This window comes from Empidonax traillii, unplaced genomic scaffold (assembly GCF_003031625.1).
Source record: "Empidonax traillii isolate 1590-97213 ecotype Southwest subspecies unplaced genomic scaffold, ASM303162v1 scaffold444:size1099390, whole genome shotgun sequence".
In the NCBI taxonomy this organism is placed as follows: domain Eukaryota; kingdom Metazoa; phylum Chordata; class Aves; order Passeriformes; family Tyrannidae; genus Empidonax; species Empidonax traillii.
This window is the reverse complement of record NW_020955637.1, coordinates 667722-687694: the sequence shown is the minus strand read 5'-3', so window position 1 is coordinate 687694 and position 19973 is coordinate 667722. Positions and strand designations below refer to the sequence as shown.

At 49.6% G+C, this 19973-nt stretch overlaps 1 protein-coding gene across 1 annotated transcript in view; it reads left to right on the top strand.

The window, feature by feature from the left end:
• Positions 1-12438, top strand: part of LEKR1 (leucine, glutamate and lysine rich 1) — a 32002-nt gene extending 19564 nt beyond the window's left edge. The window contains exons 6-12 of the mRNA XM_027894852.1: positions 4533-4614; positions 5499-5576; positions 5827-6030; positions 7074-7167; positions 9115-9267; positions 10210-10509; positions 11717-12438. Coding sequence (XP_027750653.1) covers positions 4533-4614; positions 5499-5576; positions 5827-6030; positions 7074-7167; positions 9115-9267; positions 10210-10509; positions 11717-12070 — 1265 coding nt within the window. The 3' untranslated portion in view covers positions 12071-12438. The remainder of the gene's footprint in view (positions 1-4532; positions 4615-5498; positions 5577-5826; positions 6031-7073; positions 7168-9114; positions 9268-10209; positions 10510-11716) is intronic.
• The last annotated feature ends 7535 nt before the right edge of the window (positions 12439-19973 follow it).

Sequence of the window (19973 nt, the reverse complement as noted above, 5' to 3'; positions counted from 1 at the left end):
TGATGCTCGTGAAATGTGAATTTTCAGTCTTTTGATGCTCCTGCTCCATGGGCTACCTCAGTTCCTAAATATAAACTAAGTGGTCTGCTGACATAATGAGAGATGATAGAAACTTGCAGGCAGCTGGAGGAGGGACTGGGACTTGGGAGTGGGGAATGTTAGCACTGCTCCAGGAAAGAAGGAGCAGTGTTTTCATCCCGGTGAAGTGACTTTAATGCCATTTTAAAGACCGCTTTGAAGAGCTTTGAAAACCCAGAGAGGGAATAGTTCCCTGCAGTTTTAGGTAGGCTGCAGTTCAAACAGCCACTTTTCATGCTACAAGTGCTGTTGAAATGTATTTTTTATTAATTCCAGCTGCAGGAGGGAGAGCTGGAAGGGGGAGAGCCGGGGAATGCAGGGCTGGTGCTGGAGCCGAGTGTGATGAGGCAATGGCTCATTAGAGCTTTTCAGCAGCCTCCCAGTGGAAGAGGAAGCAGATGAACAGGATGGAAAACAGCACCCAAGTTCCCTTCAAGGAGGGATTGGGATGATGCTCTGTTTGATTTTGACTTACAGAAGGGCCTCCCTTTGCTTCTGGAGGAGAAGCAAAAATCCACGTTGTCCTGTGGCCTGGCAGTGTTCAGCCTGGAGAAGAGAAAGCTCCAGGGAGATTTTAAAGCCCCTGCCAGTGCCTAAAGGGGCTCCAAGAAAGCTGGAGAGGGACTGACTGCAAGGCTAGGAGACCCTCCAGCCTTGGATCTGAACAAACCCACAGGTCTGGCTCTGGCAGAGATTCTGCTCTGCGCTGAAGGGTGAGCTTTGCCACCCCAGAGGTCCCTCCCAGCCACCCTCTCCATGAAGCTGGGCCTGAACTGTGCTGAGAACTTCATAAAGCTTGATAAAATACCAAATGCTGTCAGCTGGGGTGGTTCTGGCAGTCCTGCTCTGCTGGCAGTGGTGGGGTTGGAGGTGAGCAGGACGAGGGCACACGTGGAGCCTGCGCTGTGCTCGCCAGGGGAGCGTGGCCAGGGCTGCCCCGGCAGCACAGTGACCGTGGGATGAGTCACAGCTTGTCCTGAACACCAAACCGGCTGCCTGATTGTCCCCAAACCAGGCTGAAATGAAGGGAAAATGAAACCAATCCCTCCCTGAGCCGTTGTGTGTGTGATGCAGAGCTGTGGGGCAGCAGCAGGGCCTGTTGTGTGCTGAGCCAAGCAGTGAGGAGCAGGCTGGCTGTCTCACCTTGGGAACACGTGGGCTCTGCACACATGCATTTATTTTGGGTAGGCACAGTCATTTAGACCAGAGAATCAGTGACAAGGAACAGGTTCAGCCCTGACTGCCACAGACCTGCTGTGCTGGGTTCTGTCCCTGGGCTGCTGCAGCAGGAGGGTCTCAAGTGGGGCTCTGCATGTCCTCAGAGCCAAGTCCAAGCTCGCCAGCACAGGGGGGACATGGAACTGTTGGAGCAGGTCCAGAGAAGAGGTCACCTGGTTGATCAGAGGGATGGAACAGCTCTGCTGTGAGGAAAGGCTGGGAGAGTTGGGATTGTCCAGCCTGGAGAAAAGAAGTTTTGGGGTGACCAAACTGTGGACTTGCAGTGCCTGAAGGGGCTACAGGAAACATGGAGAGAGAGGGGATGGAGGGACAGGTCAAGTGGGAATGATTTCCCACTGCCAGAGGGCAGGGATAGATGGGATATTGGGAAGAAATTTCTGGCTGGGAGGGTGGGCAGGCCCTGGCACAGGGTGCCCAGAGAAGCTGTGGCTGCCCCTGGATCCCTGGGAGTGTCCAAGGCCAGGTTGGAGCAACCTGGGCTGGTGGGAGGTGTCCCTGCCCAGGGCAGGGGGTGGAACAGGGTTGGCTTTAAGGCCCCTTCCAACCCAAAGCATTCTGGGATCCTGTGAGGGTTCTCTGATCTGAGCTGTGCACATGAACCCCCCTAGAAAGTCTCCAGTAGACAAATAGTCACTCTTTCCTCACATGTGTAGAAACCACTGAGCTTTCAGTTAGATGAGACCAAAATTGTCAGAAATTGTCTTGGGTTTTTTTTGTAGGTTTTGCAGGAAAAGTAGATAATTACACAGCTCTATCATGCAAGCTTCTGATGTGATCTCCCTGGGAATCTGTTAGGAATTAGCTGGGCAGCTGATGGCTTCCAGAGTGGCTGCTTGCTGCTTATTTGTTTTATTTTTTGCTGAAAACTTTACCAGTTGTTGCCGTTTCCCATCAGGATCTGGAGCCTGTGCCCTTGGATGCAAACTGGGTGGCTGAATTCCTGGAAGCCAGTTCTGGGCAGGCTCCCTGCTGGGTGTTTTGAGGTTGCACTGATGGGAATTCACCCAAGGAAGAGGAAACAGTCACCAGCTTTGGTTCTGTTTCTTTGGTTCTTCATGTCTGTGCACGCTGTGTGCTGTGTCCCCTCGCTCTCTGTCACTGCAGGGTCCCATGAAAGGTCACTGGAAGGTTAATGACTGTGGCGAGATCCCTTCTGAGTCTCAAAAATAGCTAAATTTAGCCACCAGTGACACTGAGCTGGTTTTGGACTGAAGGCTTTTAAGATGTGGTTCTTCTTCAAGCTTTCAAGCGAGTATCAGTATGACAGAGTGTCAGTGCCTTCTCTTGGGCTTGCACATTTTGCAGTTTGCTTTACTGCCATTACCAGAGAACATTTTTACATAGTCATTTGAATATATTTTTCTCTGTTCAGCAAGTTTTCAGCATAAGTTTTCATTCTGCTTGTTGGTTTCCTCCTTTCACCATGGTTTTCATTGAAATCTCTATTATTTGGATGTGGGTCTGATCCCTCAGACTTTCTGCTCACCAGCTCCCAGTGACTTTGGTGGGAATTCTGCCTGGAGAAGACTTGCAGAAACCCTCTGTGTAATTGAATCCATCTACTCCCTCATGAAAAACTCCTGTCCCTGCTCAGTGAATATGAAAACTTCTGAAACCAGATTGAGTGAGAGAAGAAACAGCACAGAAAGAGACCACCCAAAGTCCTGGAACCGAAATAAGCACCATCCCTCTCCTTTTTCCTTATGTCAGAACTTGTGTCCATTCTCCTCCCACATGGAGGAAGAGGAAAAAAAAATGCCACAGTTATTATTAATGATTGCCAGGTTCAGCACGGGCTGGATGTTCCGTGGTTCCTCCCCAGGGAGCCGAGGGAAAACGTGGTTGGTTTTCCAGGGGAGGGGGTGGTGAGGGACTGTAAACTGCTGGAGGAGCAGTTGAGCTGCTCTCACCACTTGCTGTGGTCGCACAGGACCATCCCTGAGCGCAGCTGACCTCAGCCCACCTTCCACTGATTTCATGGAACCAAAGCACCACCCCAGGGCTTGGTATCGCGGGGGTGTTGTGCAAAAATATGGTTCATTTGTCTTGCCATCGGTGCCAGGTGGGATAGAAGGGGCTGCTGTAAATAACTCCCATGGTTTTTTACAAGAGCTCAGTCAAGGCCAAGGTAATTTGAACTTTCTCTCCCAAAATCTCTTCCTGAATGCTGGTAGTTTGGGGATGGATCTGACAGCTCCTGTGTGCTGTAGCCTATATAATTCTCTCCCTAATTTTTTTTTTTTTTGGTTGTAGTTTAATGACCAGCTTTTCTTTCCCCTTTATTGACCAGAGGGAAATCTTCCATGCAGTGGGATTGACCAAGGGAAGGTGTGTCGTGGGGCAGGAAATCCCACCCTGGGATTATCCATCGTCATGATGGTTACTGGAAATGACTGAAATAGATATGTGGGAAAAGGAACAAAACCTCAGTGAATTGGGAGCAGCCTGGGATAGTGGAAGGTGGAACTGGATGAGCTTTAAGGCCCCTTCCAACCCAAACCACTCCATGATTCTGTATCTTCTGTATGTTCATGAGAAGCTGATTGAGGTACATATTGTTGCTTTGGTTTATAGGGCTTCAAATCTGCAAATTATGACTATTCTTAGGATTTAAAAAAATAGAAAAGGGTGATATTAAGAAACAGAAACCCAGATGAGATAATTAAATTAATTGTACATGTGTAAAGAGCTGGAATGTATCCTGGGAAAAAAGGCAGTGGCTGATTGAAGCTGATGGGTGATGTGTTCTGAGAGAGAATGTTCAGTAAGAGAAGATAAGACAAGTGCATAAAACCATTAAAGGAGTGTCGTGGTTTTAGGTGAAGCAGAATTACAGGTGATTTTTGGGTCTGCCTTCCTGCTTGTGTTTGCTCTCAGCTTTATTTGGAGACTATGTGTGATTTAAAGCCTTTCGTGTTAAAATGCAATTGGATTTGATGTTTTCTGGTAGGACAAAAAACCCCAAACAAACAAAAAAGCAGTTTCTTGCTGTAAAGCCAGTCTTTTGCTCCAATGTAAACAGAAATTGGAAGGGTGTTCTGCACTGCACAGAATGCAAAATCAATTCACATTTTACAACTGCCAGGCCTGTGCTGCTCCCAGGGCTCTGTGTGCACTGTTTGAGGGGGAGTGGGGATCCACAGGGCCGAGGTGGAAATAAATTCTGCATTATTTCAGAATAACTGGAGACACAAAGCCCATGTTTTTGCTTTCAGATTTAACAAACCAAGTGGAGAGCACGGGGCTGCAGCTGCAGAAGGTGACGGCCGAGCTGGACCACTACAAGAAGCTGTTAATGTGAGGATCCCTCCCTGCTGCCTTCCCCCCTGCACCCACAGATGCACCAAAGCACTGCTTTCCACCGTGATCTGAGAAGGGTCTGACCAGCAGAGGAAATAATTCATCCTCATATTCTTATTTCTAAGCAGCAGACAAGGAAAGAGAAGCTCACAGAGCTCCATCTTCAGCCCAGTCCCAGCTCAGATATTGAGCTCAAGAGAAAGGAGCTGGTTCTGGCAATGTCAAGGCCAGCTCTCACCCCTCTTTTCCCACGTTTTCCTGAAATTTAAACAGGGTTCAGGCTGTTCTGCTCTGGACTTTCTGGTTTCTGTTCCTCTATTCAGGGGTCTGACCACAAGCAAGTGGCAAATATTTGGAATGCTTAGCAACAACGTATTTTAGTGATAATGTAAGGGTTGAGTGTGGAAAAAAGATGTCATGGACGTGGTTAAATAAACAGGGAGGGCCTTCCAAATGTAATATTAAAATTTGGATGCAATATGGGCGCAATTTCATAAAATAACATATTCTATATCTGTTTGAATGTAAATATGAAGTTAACCATGGTTATTAATTGGTGAAATGATGACATAATGACACAACACCTGCAAAGTTTCCAGCCCTCTTACCTACAAAATTGCTATTTTTCAATTTTATTAATTTTTTACTTAAAACTTTCATCGTTTGCAACATCTGTGATCCTGCTCAGGCTGAGAGGACACTGCAAGTGGAAATTCCAGTTATGAAAAATCTTACCTAGAGCTGAAAGAACTTGCTGGTTGTGGCCTTTTGAGTGAAGTAGCAAACGTGAGTTGGAAAATACAGCCAGCAGTGAGGAACAGGTTGTGCAGGAGCAAAGGCTCATTTCTTTGGATAACACACTTGTTTGAATTGATTTTTAGGGTGAAATCAACAGAACTTGAAGTCTGTCAGAATGAACTGAAGAAGATGAAATATGAAAATGGGATTTCTGAGTCCAGGTAAATGCTGAAATGATATTTTCTAATTTTTTTTTTTTTTAATAATATTTCTGAGCAGGAGAGCAAAAATTGTATGATTTTTAAAGCAGTTTTACGCAATTTTTTTTTCTATTTTTCTGTGAAATCATTACATTTAACTTCATAGCAAATACATAGGGTTTTTTTTTTGCCTAATAGTTAATTTTCTATTTCTGTCTGTAACCAGGGATAGAGTCAGTCCAATGCTGACACTTCCTTATTTTACCTGCAGGCTTACCAAAGAGCTCAAGGAAAAGGAGGAATCCCTTCTACTTTGCCAACAGGTCTGCAAACATTTACAGGAGGAAGTGGCTGAGAAGGAGAGGAAAGAAGAGGACCTGAAGAGAAGAACTGGACGATCAGAGAGTGAACTGGAGACACTGAAAACTCTGCTGAGCCAGACGGAGGAGGAGGTGGTGATGCTCAAACAGGAGAGGTAATGGCAGCTGGGCTGACGTGTCCTGAAAATTCCTGACAGTTTGGAATTCACTGGAGTGGTTTTTTTTAATTATTGGAAGATGAACAAAACTTGAATGGGAAAAAAAGAATCCTATTAAAAAAAATGGGAGAGAAAAAGCCCCTGCTTGGCTCTCCAGGGCCTCAGCTCGAGCTGAAACCCCAGAATAGCCCTCTATTCTCTTCCAGCTGCACCAGAGGCACAGACAATGATTGGTTTTCCATTTCTCTTAAAATACAAAACCATCTCGGTGCCTCTTGGCGTTTTTAAATGGTCACAACAAGCCCGCGGTTGTCAGGAATAAAAACTGGGTTTGTAGATTATGGTCAAGGCAATTGAAAAATACGGATTTAGGCTGGTAAGTCTAAAGCAAAGGCACTCAAAGGAGATCCCATTCCAGGGAAAACAACCCTCAGAAGCGCAGGGCTTTATTTTCCACATCTGCCAAGGAATTCCAGGGGAAAAGGCAGCTTTTGTTCAGAGCTGAGAACCTTAAAAATCAGACTGAACTGGTGGGAAGTTACCCTTACACTTCACTGAGTACCAGATCATATCCAGGAGACTGGAGTATTGGAATAGTTACGGCATTTTATGGTGTACAAGTTGCTAATAACATAAATTACAAGAATTTAGGCTCTCCAGGAGTTTTGCTTTACAAGGCATCACATAACAAGCAGTAACTCAACAACAGAAAGCACTCAGTGGGTTTAATTCCAAACCCGCCACATTTTTTTAATTAATGATAGCAGTGTTCTGAGTTCATTAAATGCTATTTCTGGCTTGAATAGTGTCAGCTTTTCTGTGTCCTTCAAGATTTGTCTTGAGAAATCTTGAAGAAATAGTAAGATATGGTTTGAGGGGGAAGGAAGATCAGCTGCAGTGTTTTCTGTGAGACAAGGAAGCAGGTGGTGGCCCCTGGAGATGCTGAGGAGGGGTTGCTGCTGAGGGCTGGACAAAAGGGAGAGGAATTCCAGCCCTGTGGGCAGAGCTCATCCTGACATCCAGGTGGTTGTGCTTTCCAGGGAGCTGATGGTGGTTTCCCACCAGACCAGGACGGAGCAGCTGCAGGAAGCGCTGAGGCAGAAGATGAGGAGTGAGGAGACCTGGAGGGAGAAGGTAACCCTGGATGGGCCCCTGGCACCCTCTGTCTCCTTTTTTTGGGGGCTTTTCAATTGTCACAGTGAGTGAGCACAGTGAGGCAGGGACTGATCTCCTCAAGTGCCAGGTGTCCTGAAATCCTGGAATCGTGGAATGGTCTGGGTTGGAAGGGACTCAGCCAAAAATCAGTTTATTTTTGTCGAGAACACACGAGTCTTTGTTGCCCATAAACTCTGGGTTTGCTGGTTCAGACCCATAAATTTACAGGAAATTTGTTTTGGGGAACCTCCTATTTCCAGGAGCTGTTTACCATAAACAGCTGCCACTGTGTCAGCTGTGTTCTCATCTGCAGCTTCTCCCACCAGCACCAAAAAACCCCAAAGTGAACACAGGAAATTAAAAAAAAAAATAAAATATATATATATATTTATTTGTGAAGGAAAATTTAAAAGCAGTGTTGAACAACAATTGTGAGTTGTCTGATTTAATTCTGCCATAATTGGTGAGTAAAATGACTGTATATTTTCCTTCAGTAGGTGATGAGTGTCTGAGAGCTTTATTGAGTCCCTGGGAGGTTTGGGGAGCGGTAGGAGTTCAGTTCCATCCCTTTGGAAACATCTTCACCTCCCTGTCACAGGGTGTCATTTGGGGAGGAGCTCACACTGGCTCCAAAATCACAGAGTGTTGTTCAGCCCAGATAAAGAGTGGTGGGAGGCAGAGGGAGCAATTACAGCTTTGGGATCATTAAAATGCAGCGCAGGGAAGGGCTCCAAAAATGTGCTCAGCAGCCAAAAAATCAACAACACGATAAGGGGACAGTGTTTGGTTTGGGTCACTGTGCCATGGGGAGCAGCGAGTGGGCAAGATTTCTGTTTGAAATACAGAGAAACCAGGAATTGTTTTCATTTATTGTTATTATCATTAGTATAGTAATAATATAAATATATTTTGTCACTAAAATAATAACAATAACAAGGAGGAGGAGAAGAAAAGGGAGAAGAGTTTACCTTGAGGATTTTAAAAATATACAAATTCTAAGCTAAACCTTAGTGGAGGGTTTGCACTTATTCCACCCCATAATTGCCTGCATTTTGATTTTAAAAAATAATGAAAAATATTTCCAGTCTATCTTTTCCCCACAGAGAAGAGAGTTTAGAGAGATTTGTTATCCTTTTGCTCATAATTAGTGTGTGAAATTAAGATAATTGCAATTAAGCTCATTCTGGGCTTTTCTGCTTTTATTACTTTGAAGTAATTGGGTTGGGGTTGTGCTCTAAATGTGCCTCTCAGCCTGGTGCAATTAAATCCACCAGAACCCAGGCTGCACAAATAGCACATTAACATCCTGGGTTAGGAAAAGTATTTTCCTACACACAGCCTTCAGTATTTCCTCCAGAATCCGGGCTCTTCTGTTCAGGAAATCCTGGCTGAGCGTTCAGGTTTGAGTTTCTGATGTTCATTTTCTGAGATGCTTTCGGGACTGGGATGTTTTACCCAGAACTTGCAACTCCTTCACTTTGGGTTCTCCATTTTTTGAGCCTGGCCTGGGCAGTGACCCATTGGCACAGCACAGGTGTATGGGAGGTTCTGGGGAGCTCCCTCTAACGCTCCTTTCCCTGGATTTCTGGTATTTCCAAGCAATAAAGTCCCTCCCTCCCCAGCCCGCTCCTCGATTTGCCTTTGGAAGCGACGCCCACAGGCACTCAGTGTGTTCCTGGGGATTTAGTGGGACTCCAGTGGCCTGAATTTAGGGATGTAGAAGCCCTGGAGCCTGCTGGGCTGGGAGCTGTGGGAGCTGTGGGAGCTGTGCAGCAGGAGCTGTGCAGCAGGAGCGTTCCCTGGCCGTGCTCCAGGGGGTCAGGAGTGTTCGTTCGGTGCCCGGAATCCCAGGCTGCCAAATCCCCCCTCCCTTCCTTTAAGGAGCGAGTTTGGGGTTGGTGTGACTGAAACCCTCTCGTTCCCCAGCTGGAAATGGATCTGGCCAAGGGAGAGGCTCGGCAGAAAGAGGCAATTCTGAAAGTCAAGGAGGAGGCCAGGGTGGAGCTGGACCTGGAGAGGCAGAAACAGCAGGAGCTGATCACAAAGTACCAGCGAGACCACGAGGAGCTGCAGAAGAAGGTGGGGAATGCTCAGGAGAAAACTCCCGTGGCAGCACATCAGATAAAACTGCTGAAAGCCGGAATGGGAAGCAATAAAACCTCCTTTATGTGTCATCTTCCATGTCTAGATGATCTATTATTTTTCCCCAGTCTTAATATATGACCTGTGTTTAATTTTTTTTTTAATGGAACAGGCTAAAAAATAACCACTGCAGTTCAAGTGAAATGGTGTGGAAATTCTTTACTGTCTCATATTTTCTCTATCCAGAGTCCGTTTGTGACCCTGGATTTCAAGTTTCAATCTGACATCATCATTTTGCAAAACTTTGTGACTGTTTCAGGCTATGGTGAGTTCCCACAAACCCATCCACGTGGTTTTTCCCTTCCCACAGGGCCACTTCCCACCCTCTGGGCTCCGCTGGAGGTGGCACCACGTGGGGTTGGCCATTCCCAGCTCCCCAGAGCTCCAGATTCATGAGTTTTATGTAGAAATTGAAACGCTGTACCTGTAACCTTTGCAAAGGACTTGGCACGATTCTGGAGAAATCTGGGGGAAAAGGAAAGGAATTTGGTGAAATTACACTGTTATTTAAAAGTTATGACTTGGCAGAGAGTTTTAAAGATGAAAAGAACTCTTTGCCTTTGTTCACTTGACAAGTATTTGATTGTGATTTTAAGACTGAGGAAATACTGACTTGAAATTTTCCCATTTTTACCTCAATTTCTCTGTTGGATCTTGAACATACTAATTAATCTCTCTGTTCTGAGTGTAGATTAATTACAGCTCTCTGGTACCCTCTGAGGGCATTCAGTAAACCCAAAGCATTTTGTTCTCTCTGAGGACACGAGTGTTTGAATTTGTTGGGTTTTTCTTCCAGTCAGCATTAATGTCTGATATCAATTCTCTCTGTATAAAAATACTGACTGTAGATGAACGCAGTTTCTGTCTGATCTCATGCAGATACCAGGTTTAATATCCAGTGCCACCAAGAGCTTACGGATGGAGACAGAAATCCTTGAGAAAAAGCTCCAGGATGCCCAGATGAAACTCGCAGAGAAGGATGGGGACAAGGAGAAGGAAATCCAGAGCCTTAAAAGACTGATCAGTGAACTCGAATTTCAGCTGACGATGGAAAAGAACAACAATGAATCATTCCTGGATAAACTGAGGAAAGAAATGAAACACAAGTCAGATGAACTGGAAAAATTAACCCAGGAGAGGACACAGCTGATTCACAGCTTGAGTCAAGTCCAGGAGGAGGTAGGAACATGACCCAGGAAATGCCTGCCTATTTTTACTTGGAGACATGTGATTTCTAGTATCACTCAGAGTGTCTGTATTTCAGACCAGAAAACCCACTGAAATGCAAAGATTCCTAGAACAAGACCATGATAATTTCATAAAGACAGTAGATTATGAAATACAGGGAGTTTTAATTCAGCAAACACTTACATTGTGTTTTATTGAATAATATTTATATTTTTCAAGTCCTACAAGACATTTCTTTCTCAGCCTGTAGGCTCAGTTATGCTACACAAACATGAGTGAACAACAAAGAATCCCCCGTGTTTTTGGAGTGGAGATCATGGACAGTTCTCCCTTCCCACTCTTTGAACTGTGTCCCACCTCCCCCCAGCCCAGCCACGTTCCCTGACACAGGAATGCATGGAAATGACCCCCAGGCAAAGAAAGGGAAGTTGGAGTGATGGATATTCTGACCACAAGCATTTGCTGAATGCTTGGAATAGAATGGGAAGGGAGGAGAGAGCTGTGCTGCTCCATGAGAAATGTGCAGTCAGGGACTGCAGATAAGATTAGGCTGGAATGTCCAGAGCAATTCAGTGGCAGAAAAAAATTGGGAAGCAATGAAAATTAAACTCCTCAAAATGAATTAGAGCCGGGGTTGGTATTTACTTCTTCCTTGGCAAAGGTTGAGGAACAGTGGGGGTGAGTTGGAGGGATGTTGGCGGTGGGTCTGTCAGTCCTGCCCTGACCTGGGGATGGGGACATGGATCAGGGTGGCCTTGGCACTCTGGCCTCTCCAGCCTGAAGGATTCCATGATTCCACACAGATTCCCTGGGGAGGGTTCTGTAGGAAGGGTCTGAAGGAAGTGGTGCAGTGACACTGAACCTCCCATCCACTGCTGTTCCTTCCCAGGAGCGGCATTCCCAGCTCCCAGCCGGGCAGGAGGGCAGGGATGGCTCCTGAGCACTTCCCTCAGGTTTCCAGTGACTCCCAAGGGAAGGGCATGGGTGGGAGTGCTGCTGTGGCCGGGAGGGCAGGAGGGAGCGGGAGGGGAGGGGAGTGTGGGGTTGCAGAGTTCCCTGCTCCAGGTCAGTGTGTGTGAGTGTTGCAGAGTTCCCTGCTGCAGGACTGTGTTTCTGTGTTGCAGAGTTCCCTGCTCCAGGTCAGTGTGTTTCTGTGTTGCAGTTCCCTGCTCCAGGTCAGTGTGTTTCTGTGTTGCAGAATTCCCTGCTGCAGGAGACGGTGCGCCGGGAGTGTGAGGAGCGCTGCGGGCTCACGGCCGCGCTCAGCAGGGCCCGCGAGCAGGTGCTGGAGCTGCGGAGGCTCAGCGGGACCTTCCCGGGGCCGCCCTGGCCCCGCTCCCGGGGCAGCCCCGGCGCCGCCAGGGAATTGCGGCTCTCCCTGGGCACGGCCAGAGCTGCCAAGGGAGCCGCTCCCGGCCGGCACAGCCCGGCATTGGCATCGGCATCGGCGGGGCCCAGCCCGCCCCATGCCCCCAGGGGAAGGGCAGCCTCGCTCCCCGAGCCCAGGACCAGGAGCATTCCCGGGATAACCCGCCGGCCCAGCCAGCTCTGACACCTCCACAGCCTGGGAAACAGCCCAGGCCTTCACAGGACCCTTGGCTTATGGACACCGGGGGCCAAATCTCTGCCAGTGCCATTCATCCATTTCTACAACCCGGAATTCACTTAAATTTGTATTTATTTCTGCTGCAATAATGTTTGTTTGTCCTTGGATTTGTTAATCGTGTAATGAAATGCTGTTTATGTTTCAAGTGGAGAAGAGGAACAGAAGAGTGTCCCTAAAAGGGACTCATCTTCAGAGGTGGAATTAAAACCATGGAATCTCAGAAGGGTTGGGTTGGAGGGGACCTTAAAGCTCATTCAGTTCCAACCCCCTGCCATGGGCAGGGAATGATGGCCAATCCTCCTAGAATCCAGGTTGGATGGCTCTCAGAGCAACCTGGGCTAGTGGAAGGTGTCCCTGCCCATGGCTGAGCTTTGAGCTCCTTCCAGCCCAGGCCAGTCTGTGATTCCATGGTCTAAAATCCAGGCTCTGTCCACCAACTCCCTGTTTCTGTCCTGGGGCAGCAGCCTTGGTAAAGTCTGTGTGGCCAGAGAGGAATGCATGGAAAGTGAGGGGAGAGACACAGGACAGTGTTTGGAACACGAGGGAAGGTCCAAACCCTGGATCCAAACCAAGTGGAGAACAAACATTTCCCTTCTCCCCCTCCCTCCCAGGAAGCTGCTCAGCGAAGAGCAAAATACATCATTGTCAGGAACCCTCTTTGCCTGGCTTGTAAAACCAGCTCCAGGAATGTCCCCATGGCAAGGAGAGTTCTCCTTGGAGAAAACATCCCCTGGCACCAGGGTGTCTGCCCTTCCCTGACGGAGAGGCCTCTCTTTGCCCCTGGCAGAGCTGGTGCTGTTGCCTGATGAGGATCAGACGCTCCTCCAGTCCTAAACCTTTCCCTAAAGGGTTAATCCCCCCATGCCAGGCCTGGTTCCTCTGGCAGGGTCAGTGGAGCTGGTTTGGGGCTCCCTGTGTGGCATCAAACCTCACCCATGGCTTGGCCAAACCTCTCCTGGGCCCAAACCCATCCCTATTAAACCCAGCAGGAGGGTGGAACAGGGTGGGATCAGCCTCTTCTCCCAGATCAGGAATGCCAGGACAGGAGGGAGCAGGGGGATTCCAAGCAGTCAGTCAGGGCCTCATGGGGGGCAATTTTCCACTGAAAGTTGCCCAGAATTTAATGTTCCCCACAGAAGGAGTCCAGCCCATGGCTGGTCCTTCAACAGGCAATCAGATTATCACTTACCATACATCCCACAGATGTACTTCCCACGTGTGTCCAGCGCTCATTCCCACTGGGAAATCACAAGCCAAAGTGTTGATGTGCCTCATGGATTAAAGATGACGAACAGCCCTTGCTCTGAGGTGCTGTAGGATCTGGGATCCAGCCTGTGCCTTGCAGGTGGAGTTTTTCCACAAAAGAAGAAATTAGACTGCAGGAAAAAAAAAAAAAAAGGCATCTTAATTTTCCTCAGCAGCATCAAAAGTGCATGAAATAGAAACTGTAGCCAGTTGATGCCACGTATCATTAAAATACATAAAAAATAAAATAAAAGACAGACTGACTTTCTTTGCACTGTGTGTTTTTAATACCAAAAAAAAAAAAAGAGCAGAAGAAATAAATTGGGGAAATTTCTGTGACATTTCCCCTTTAATTTTATTTTTTTAAATGGAGGTTTATTTACATCATGGAAATCCAGTGTTGGATTTCATCTTTGGTGGTTACAGGTGGTTTTGTCTGTCCTGCTGGAGGGAGAATAAACTCCAAATGCAGCTGCAACAGGGTGAAAACTATAAATTAATATGCTGAGCACTAATGTGGGGTTTTCATCCTCCCAGCAGAGGACAAATGAATTGGGATGGGATAATGAAACGGGCACTGCCAGAGATTAATGTGGAAGAGATTTTAACACCGGAAATAAAATTTGTGTGGTGGAAAAAGGAGCATCTGGCATTGCCCTGGGAGCTGCTCCCAGCTCAGGATAAGCCCTGAGCACATTTTTGTATCTTCTAAAAATCAGTTCATTTCCAACTGTCAGGAACAATGAGTCCTTTTTGCCTATAAACCCTGGGTTTGCTGCCTCCTCAAACCCATCAATTTACAGGGAATGGTTTCTTTTGGGGATCCTCCTATTCCCAAAGTTCATAGAATTGCAGAGTCACAGACTGGCTTGGGTTGGAGGGGCATTAAAGCTCATCTCGTTCCACAGGCAGGGACACCTTCCACTATCCCAGGCTGCTCCAAAACCCGTCCAACCTGGCCTTGGACACTCCCAGGGATCCAGGGGCAGCCACAGCTTCTCTGGGCAGCCTGTGCCAGGGCCTGCCCATCCTCAGAGCCAGGAATTCCTTCCCACTATCCCACCTAACCCTGCCCTCTATCCATGGGAAGCCATTCCCAGTGTGCTGCTCTCTGTGACTCCCCTTTTCCCGTCGGATGAGCAGCTCTTCCTGGGCAGCTCCTGTGGGGTGAGGCCCCCCCGTGTTTGAGTTCCAGCTGCTCTGCCCCATCCCGGGCTGGAGCTGCAGGGGGAGATGCCTGAGGAACCTCCCCGGGACCCGGCGCTGACCCTGCTCCTGGCCGTGTTCCCGTGAATCCTTTATGGGAATCCATCCCAGCCTCGTCCCTCCATCCCTCCAGCTGCTTCCTGAGCTCGGGCAGCGCCGCGCGAGCCGCGCTGTTTGTTTGGAGTTACCAGGACCGGGAGGTCACTTCAGTCATCGGCAGTTCCCAACAAAGAACCGCACGTGCCTTTGGGGGAAAAGGACCTGGAAAAGGCTCATCCATCGGGAACAGCTGAGGCTGCCCGGGAAGGGCCAGACGGAGGAGGAGCCGCAGGGATGCAGCCCAGGAGCAGCTTTGCCTCAGAGGTTGTTGCCAACTTCCTTCTGTTTGCCGATGTCTTTTTTGGGGGTTGTTTTTGTAGATTTCTTCTAAATATAACCCCAGCTGTAACTGGAAGCTGTAACTGGAGCTGAATGAGGCATTAATTCATCTGCTCCAGGCTGTGCTGGGGGAGCACTTGGGTTTCTGATCCCTGGATAAAAGTTGGTTCTCAAGACCAGGATTCTCTATGAATTAATGTTCAGGGACATTCAGAGAAATCCTTTCCTCGGACTCCCTTTGGACAAGGACGTTACAAACCTGCTGGAGCCATCTCCAGGGAAAGAGTCCAAGGCCAGGTTGGACGGGGCTTGGAGCAACCTGGGCGGGTGGAAGGTGTCCCTGCCCATGGCAGGGGTGGCACTGGATGGGCTTTAACTCTTCCAACCCAAACCAGTCTGGAATTCGATGACACAGGACAGGGGTTGGCACCTCTCACCCAAAGCCCAGCGTCTGGTTTGGGAATTATGATTAAAGTAACACATCTGGGGGTGAAAACTCATTTCTGGGCTTGTCATCAGCAAACCCCTGAGTGTTCCCCTGTGCCCAGTGCTGCTCCCAGGGGGTGCACAGCACCCATCAGCAGGGTTCAGCTGGAGGCACTGGGATGTGCTTCGGGGGGCTGTTATCCCAGGAACCCCCCAGCACAGCTTCCTAAAATCTCTCACCTGGGAGCGTTGGAAGGTTGGATGGGGACACCTTCCCATCGGGTCACTGTCACCAGCTCCTGTCCTTGGCTGCTGAGGGAAGGGTGTCAGTGCTGCCCTTGTTGTGTTCCCAGGCTGGTATCTCTGTGTTGGCTTCGCTGTTGCCAAGGGAACCCACGAGGAGTCCTGAAACAAAAACAGCCGCGAGCCATCCCATTAACACAGGCAGACAGCTCTCCCCAAACCAGAGCCAGATGTCAGAGATAACATCTCTGTTTGTTGCTTGCGGTTTCCTTGATGGCAAACGACTACCGTGCTCCCATCCTGCCTGTCCAGAACATCGTGTGGATACAAACACAGCACTGGGAATGGGGAGGAGCAGGAGGGAGGGAGGGAGGATATTCTTGGGGGGTGATTTATTCCTGCGAGAGGAGCAGCAGTGACAGCCCCAGTGCTCCCTCTCACCAGACCAGGTGTCCCCTCATCATGGGGGGGAATTTTGAGCCATCTGCAGCTGACAGGAGATGCTGAGGGTGCTTGTTTTTCAGAGGTGTTGTGGCACAGAAAAGCCTTCGGGTTTTGAACAAAGCCCCAAACCACTCTGACCCGGGACCTCAGGCACCCGGTGCCAGCTCCAGGTTACCCCACACGAGGTCCCAGAGGGAAGGGTATTTTGGGAAGATGCACCAATCACTGAATGGGTGATTTTGAACCTGGTAATTCAGGCTGTGTCCCCCCCGTGCTGGCACAGCCCAGCGCAGGGGGTGTGACACTGCTTGTCACGGGGCAGCACTGGGGTATCTCACATGGCTGGGGGGTGACATCACCCCCGGAGGCTTCCCCTCCATCCCTGGAGCTGGAACTCGGGTGTCAGCTGAGCTGGGTGTCTGTCCCTGCACGGGGTGGGTGTGCTGGGCTCCAGCAGAGCAGGGAATGCTCGGCTGGGCTTCCCAACACTTCCACCTACAGAACGGACCCGGAATGGCAGCGGCAGCATCCCAGGAGTGAGGGAGCACAGCATTCCTGGGAGTGATGGGAGCACAGCATTCCTGGGAGTGATGGGAGCACAGCATTCCCTGGGATCCCCAGGAGGGCTGGGGCTGCTTGGAGTGGGTCCATGAGCCCCTTGTCCTCTCCAGCAAACCCAGCCCGAGGCATTTTCTCTCCTAGGACAAAAATGGTAACCTTTGTCAATTTCCCCCCCTCCACTTGAATATAAACTGTTTTTCGGGCCAGCTTTGCTCATTTTAACTTGTTTAGTCTGGAGCTGCCCCGCTGGGCCGTGCCCAGGAGGTGGGGATGGGGAGCTGTTGCCTTTGCAGGAGTGTTTTCTCCTGGTGGGCTGGGATTGCCAGAGCTCTGCTGTGCCACAGCCACGGGGTTGTGTCCTGCCCCAAAGAGCTTGGAAGCAGCAAATGTGTGCTCTGGAGCACCGAGGAGCACGGACAGGATAGCCACAGGCTGGGCTGTTTGTGGATGGCCTGATGGGAAGTGATGGATTTCATGAGCATTCCCTGGCAGGAGCAGCAACCAGGGGAAGATTTCCTGGAAAAGGGACCCTTATCACTGCATGCTGTGGCTGCTGCCACTCACCTGTGGGGTTTGGAGGTGGCCAAAGCGCCAACAGGAACCTGTTGGGTCAACTGCCATCAGCAATATTCTTGTTCAGGTTTTTTTCCCTCCCAAAGCATCCAAAGCTCCTGGTCCAGGTTCATCCATCCAAGGTCTGTGACAAAGCTGAAAGTGAAGGACAGAACAGGTTGAAGAGAAGTCCCTCAAAACATTTGTAGCACTTTGTTGAAAATTAGTCAAAACATTTTAACAAATCCTGTCCCTGAGGAAAAGCTGCTCTGAGGGTGAGACCCACCCAAGCCCCTGTGCCCACAGAGAGCTGGTCAGCTGGGACAGCCGCGTCCCCCTGTTCCTGTGGGTCCCAGATGCTCAGAGCTCAGTCAGGCAGTGCAGGAATACTCTGGCTTTCCCAGGGCATTGTCCCCAGGGCACCACAGTGGGTGCCACACTTGGTGCCACACAGGTGAACCCACCCTGTCCTCCCTGCCAAGCCCCTCTCACCATCCTGCTCCTCCTTCCCTCTGGATTGCAGCTCCCATGGGCAGCTGGAGGCTCAGTCAGGTGCTGTTGGAGCTGGTGTTCCTGGATCCAGCCTGAGCCACCTCTGCCTGCTGTGCCTGCCACTCCACCCCTGCCCTGGCAGGACAAGGCCCCTACAGGTGACAATCAGGGCAGTGAGACCAAAGATCAGTGCTGGGCACTCAAAGCTCTGTCTCACCTCTCAAACACATCCAGGAATGTTTATTCCCCCTGCCTGTGTCCGTGGGGAAGCAGAGCTGGGGGTCAGTCTGGCTGAAGTCCACCAACCTTCTCAGATGATTCCTTTCGGTGATGCAGAGCTCAGGGAACACACGAGGCCCTTCAAAGCCTCAGGACAGACAGCGACTGTCACAGTGGGATTTCTGGCTGTTGTGCCCAGCACAAGTCCTTGTCCTTGACAAGTCCTCCAGGAACGGGGGCACTGAGGGGCTGCAGCCACTCAGGACCATTACCCTGCCAGAGCTGTCCCCCTGCAGAGCCCACACACGAGCAGGGGCACAGGCAGTGACTCTCAGCTCGCCCAGAGTCGGCTCCTCCTCCTGACAGCTCTGACCTGGAGCTCAAAGTCCTGCTGCTTTTACCTCAGCCACCACCAGCAATCCCACAGCCCCTGGCTGGCAGAGCTTTGGGTGGCTGAGGCCACCATCCATCACTTCATCCGCCACTGGCAGGAGAGCTTTCTCCCATGGGAAGAGCACCAAACCTTTCGCTGCCTGTCAGTGAGCAGATGGTGTGGCTGTTCAACATCTCCAGCTGCTCCAACTCCACAAGGTCCATCTCTGCCCAGAACTGGAAGCACAGAGGGTCGTTAGTGCTCACAAACACACAGAGCTGAGCCCTCCAGTGTCACCCCCACACCCAAACCCCCAGTCCAAGGCAGCTCCAGGCAATCCAGCTGCTCCTGCAGCCCTGGGGTTCCACTGCTGCCCTCCACTGTCCCAGCACTGGGATCTGGGGGAAAAGCTACTCCCAGTGCCATGGCAACAAACGTATTTCACACACACAAAACACTAACAGTTATTACAGATGAAAAAGCACGCTGGTAACCAAGAAACAAAGAGATTTTCTCTTCCCCCGTTCCAAAGCACCCATTTACTTCGTGTCCAGAGCGCAGCTGCAGGCGGGGCCCAGCAGGGCACGGGGCTCAGGAAGGTTCTGCTCAGCCACTTTCTCTCTCCTGTCTGAGGCCTCCAGGCTGGGCACACAGCCCAGCTCTGCTCCTGCAGTCACAGGGGCCACACCTGTCCCCACCTGGGCTCTGCAGCTGAACATCCCAGCCAGGTCACCCTCGCAGGGAAATGGAGAGGCATTTGGGGAGGGAAAAGGTCTTTTCCCTGCTGGACTTTGGGTCAGCAAGGACAGCAAACCCCTCACCCTTGTGGGTGAGCATGACACCCATGTGTCAGCATGACCTTGCAGGGGGGGCCCTGCTCAGCTGAAAGCTGTGTCAGCACTGCACCTGCAAGAGGATCCCTCCTTCCCCTGCCAGCATCCTGCCACTGCAATGAAAGATGGGAAATAAAAACCCCAAACCCGATCCCTGCAGGCCTTTTGGAACAGCTGACGCAGCTCCTGCCCTCTGCCCCAGAGCTGAGAGGGACAGGGACACCCCAACCTCCCAGGGCAGCTGACAAGAGTGGGACACCCATCCCTGGCTCATCCCACTGAACTGCAGAGAGGTCCATGGTCATTAATTCCAAATGCTGCCCAGCTTCCCTGGGAAGGACACAAACACCCAAAGCTTTCCCAGTTTCCCTCCCACGTCTCACTCAGACACAGCGGTCAAAGCCAGGGCGTGTAAGAAAAGCAAGTTTAGTTCCAACACATTTGGCATCCAACAGGCAGTAAAAAAAAAAAAAAAAAGCTTTATATTTTATTTCTTGTAAAAATCTTTTAACACATGCAGACTAAAACCAGTGTAAGAAAGTCTCCACCATCGTTTAAACAAATAACTATACTTAAATATAAGCGTCTGCAATTGACTGGTATAAAAATAAGGTACGTTTTGCTTTTTTACAGAAATCCTGTCTCCAGTTCTCAGCTCAATAAACAATACACAACTCTAATACATACAACGAACCTGATCGTGGTTTTCCACTCCTTGGATACTGCTAAGGTACGATGTGCAAAAAGTTGGTAACAGTTCCTTTCTCGAAAGAAAAAAAGAAAACAAAAAACAAAACAAAACAAAAAAACCCCAAACCAAAGTCTTCTACCCCTCTTAGAAAAGGAGCCGCTGGGCCCGAGTCCCTCCAAACCTGGG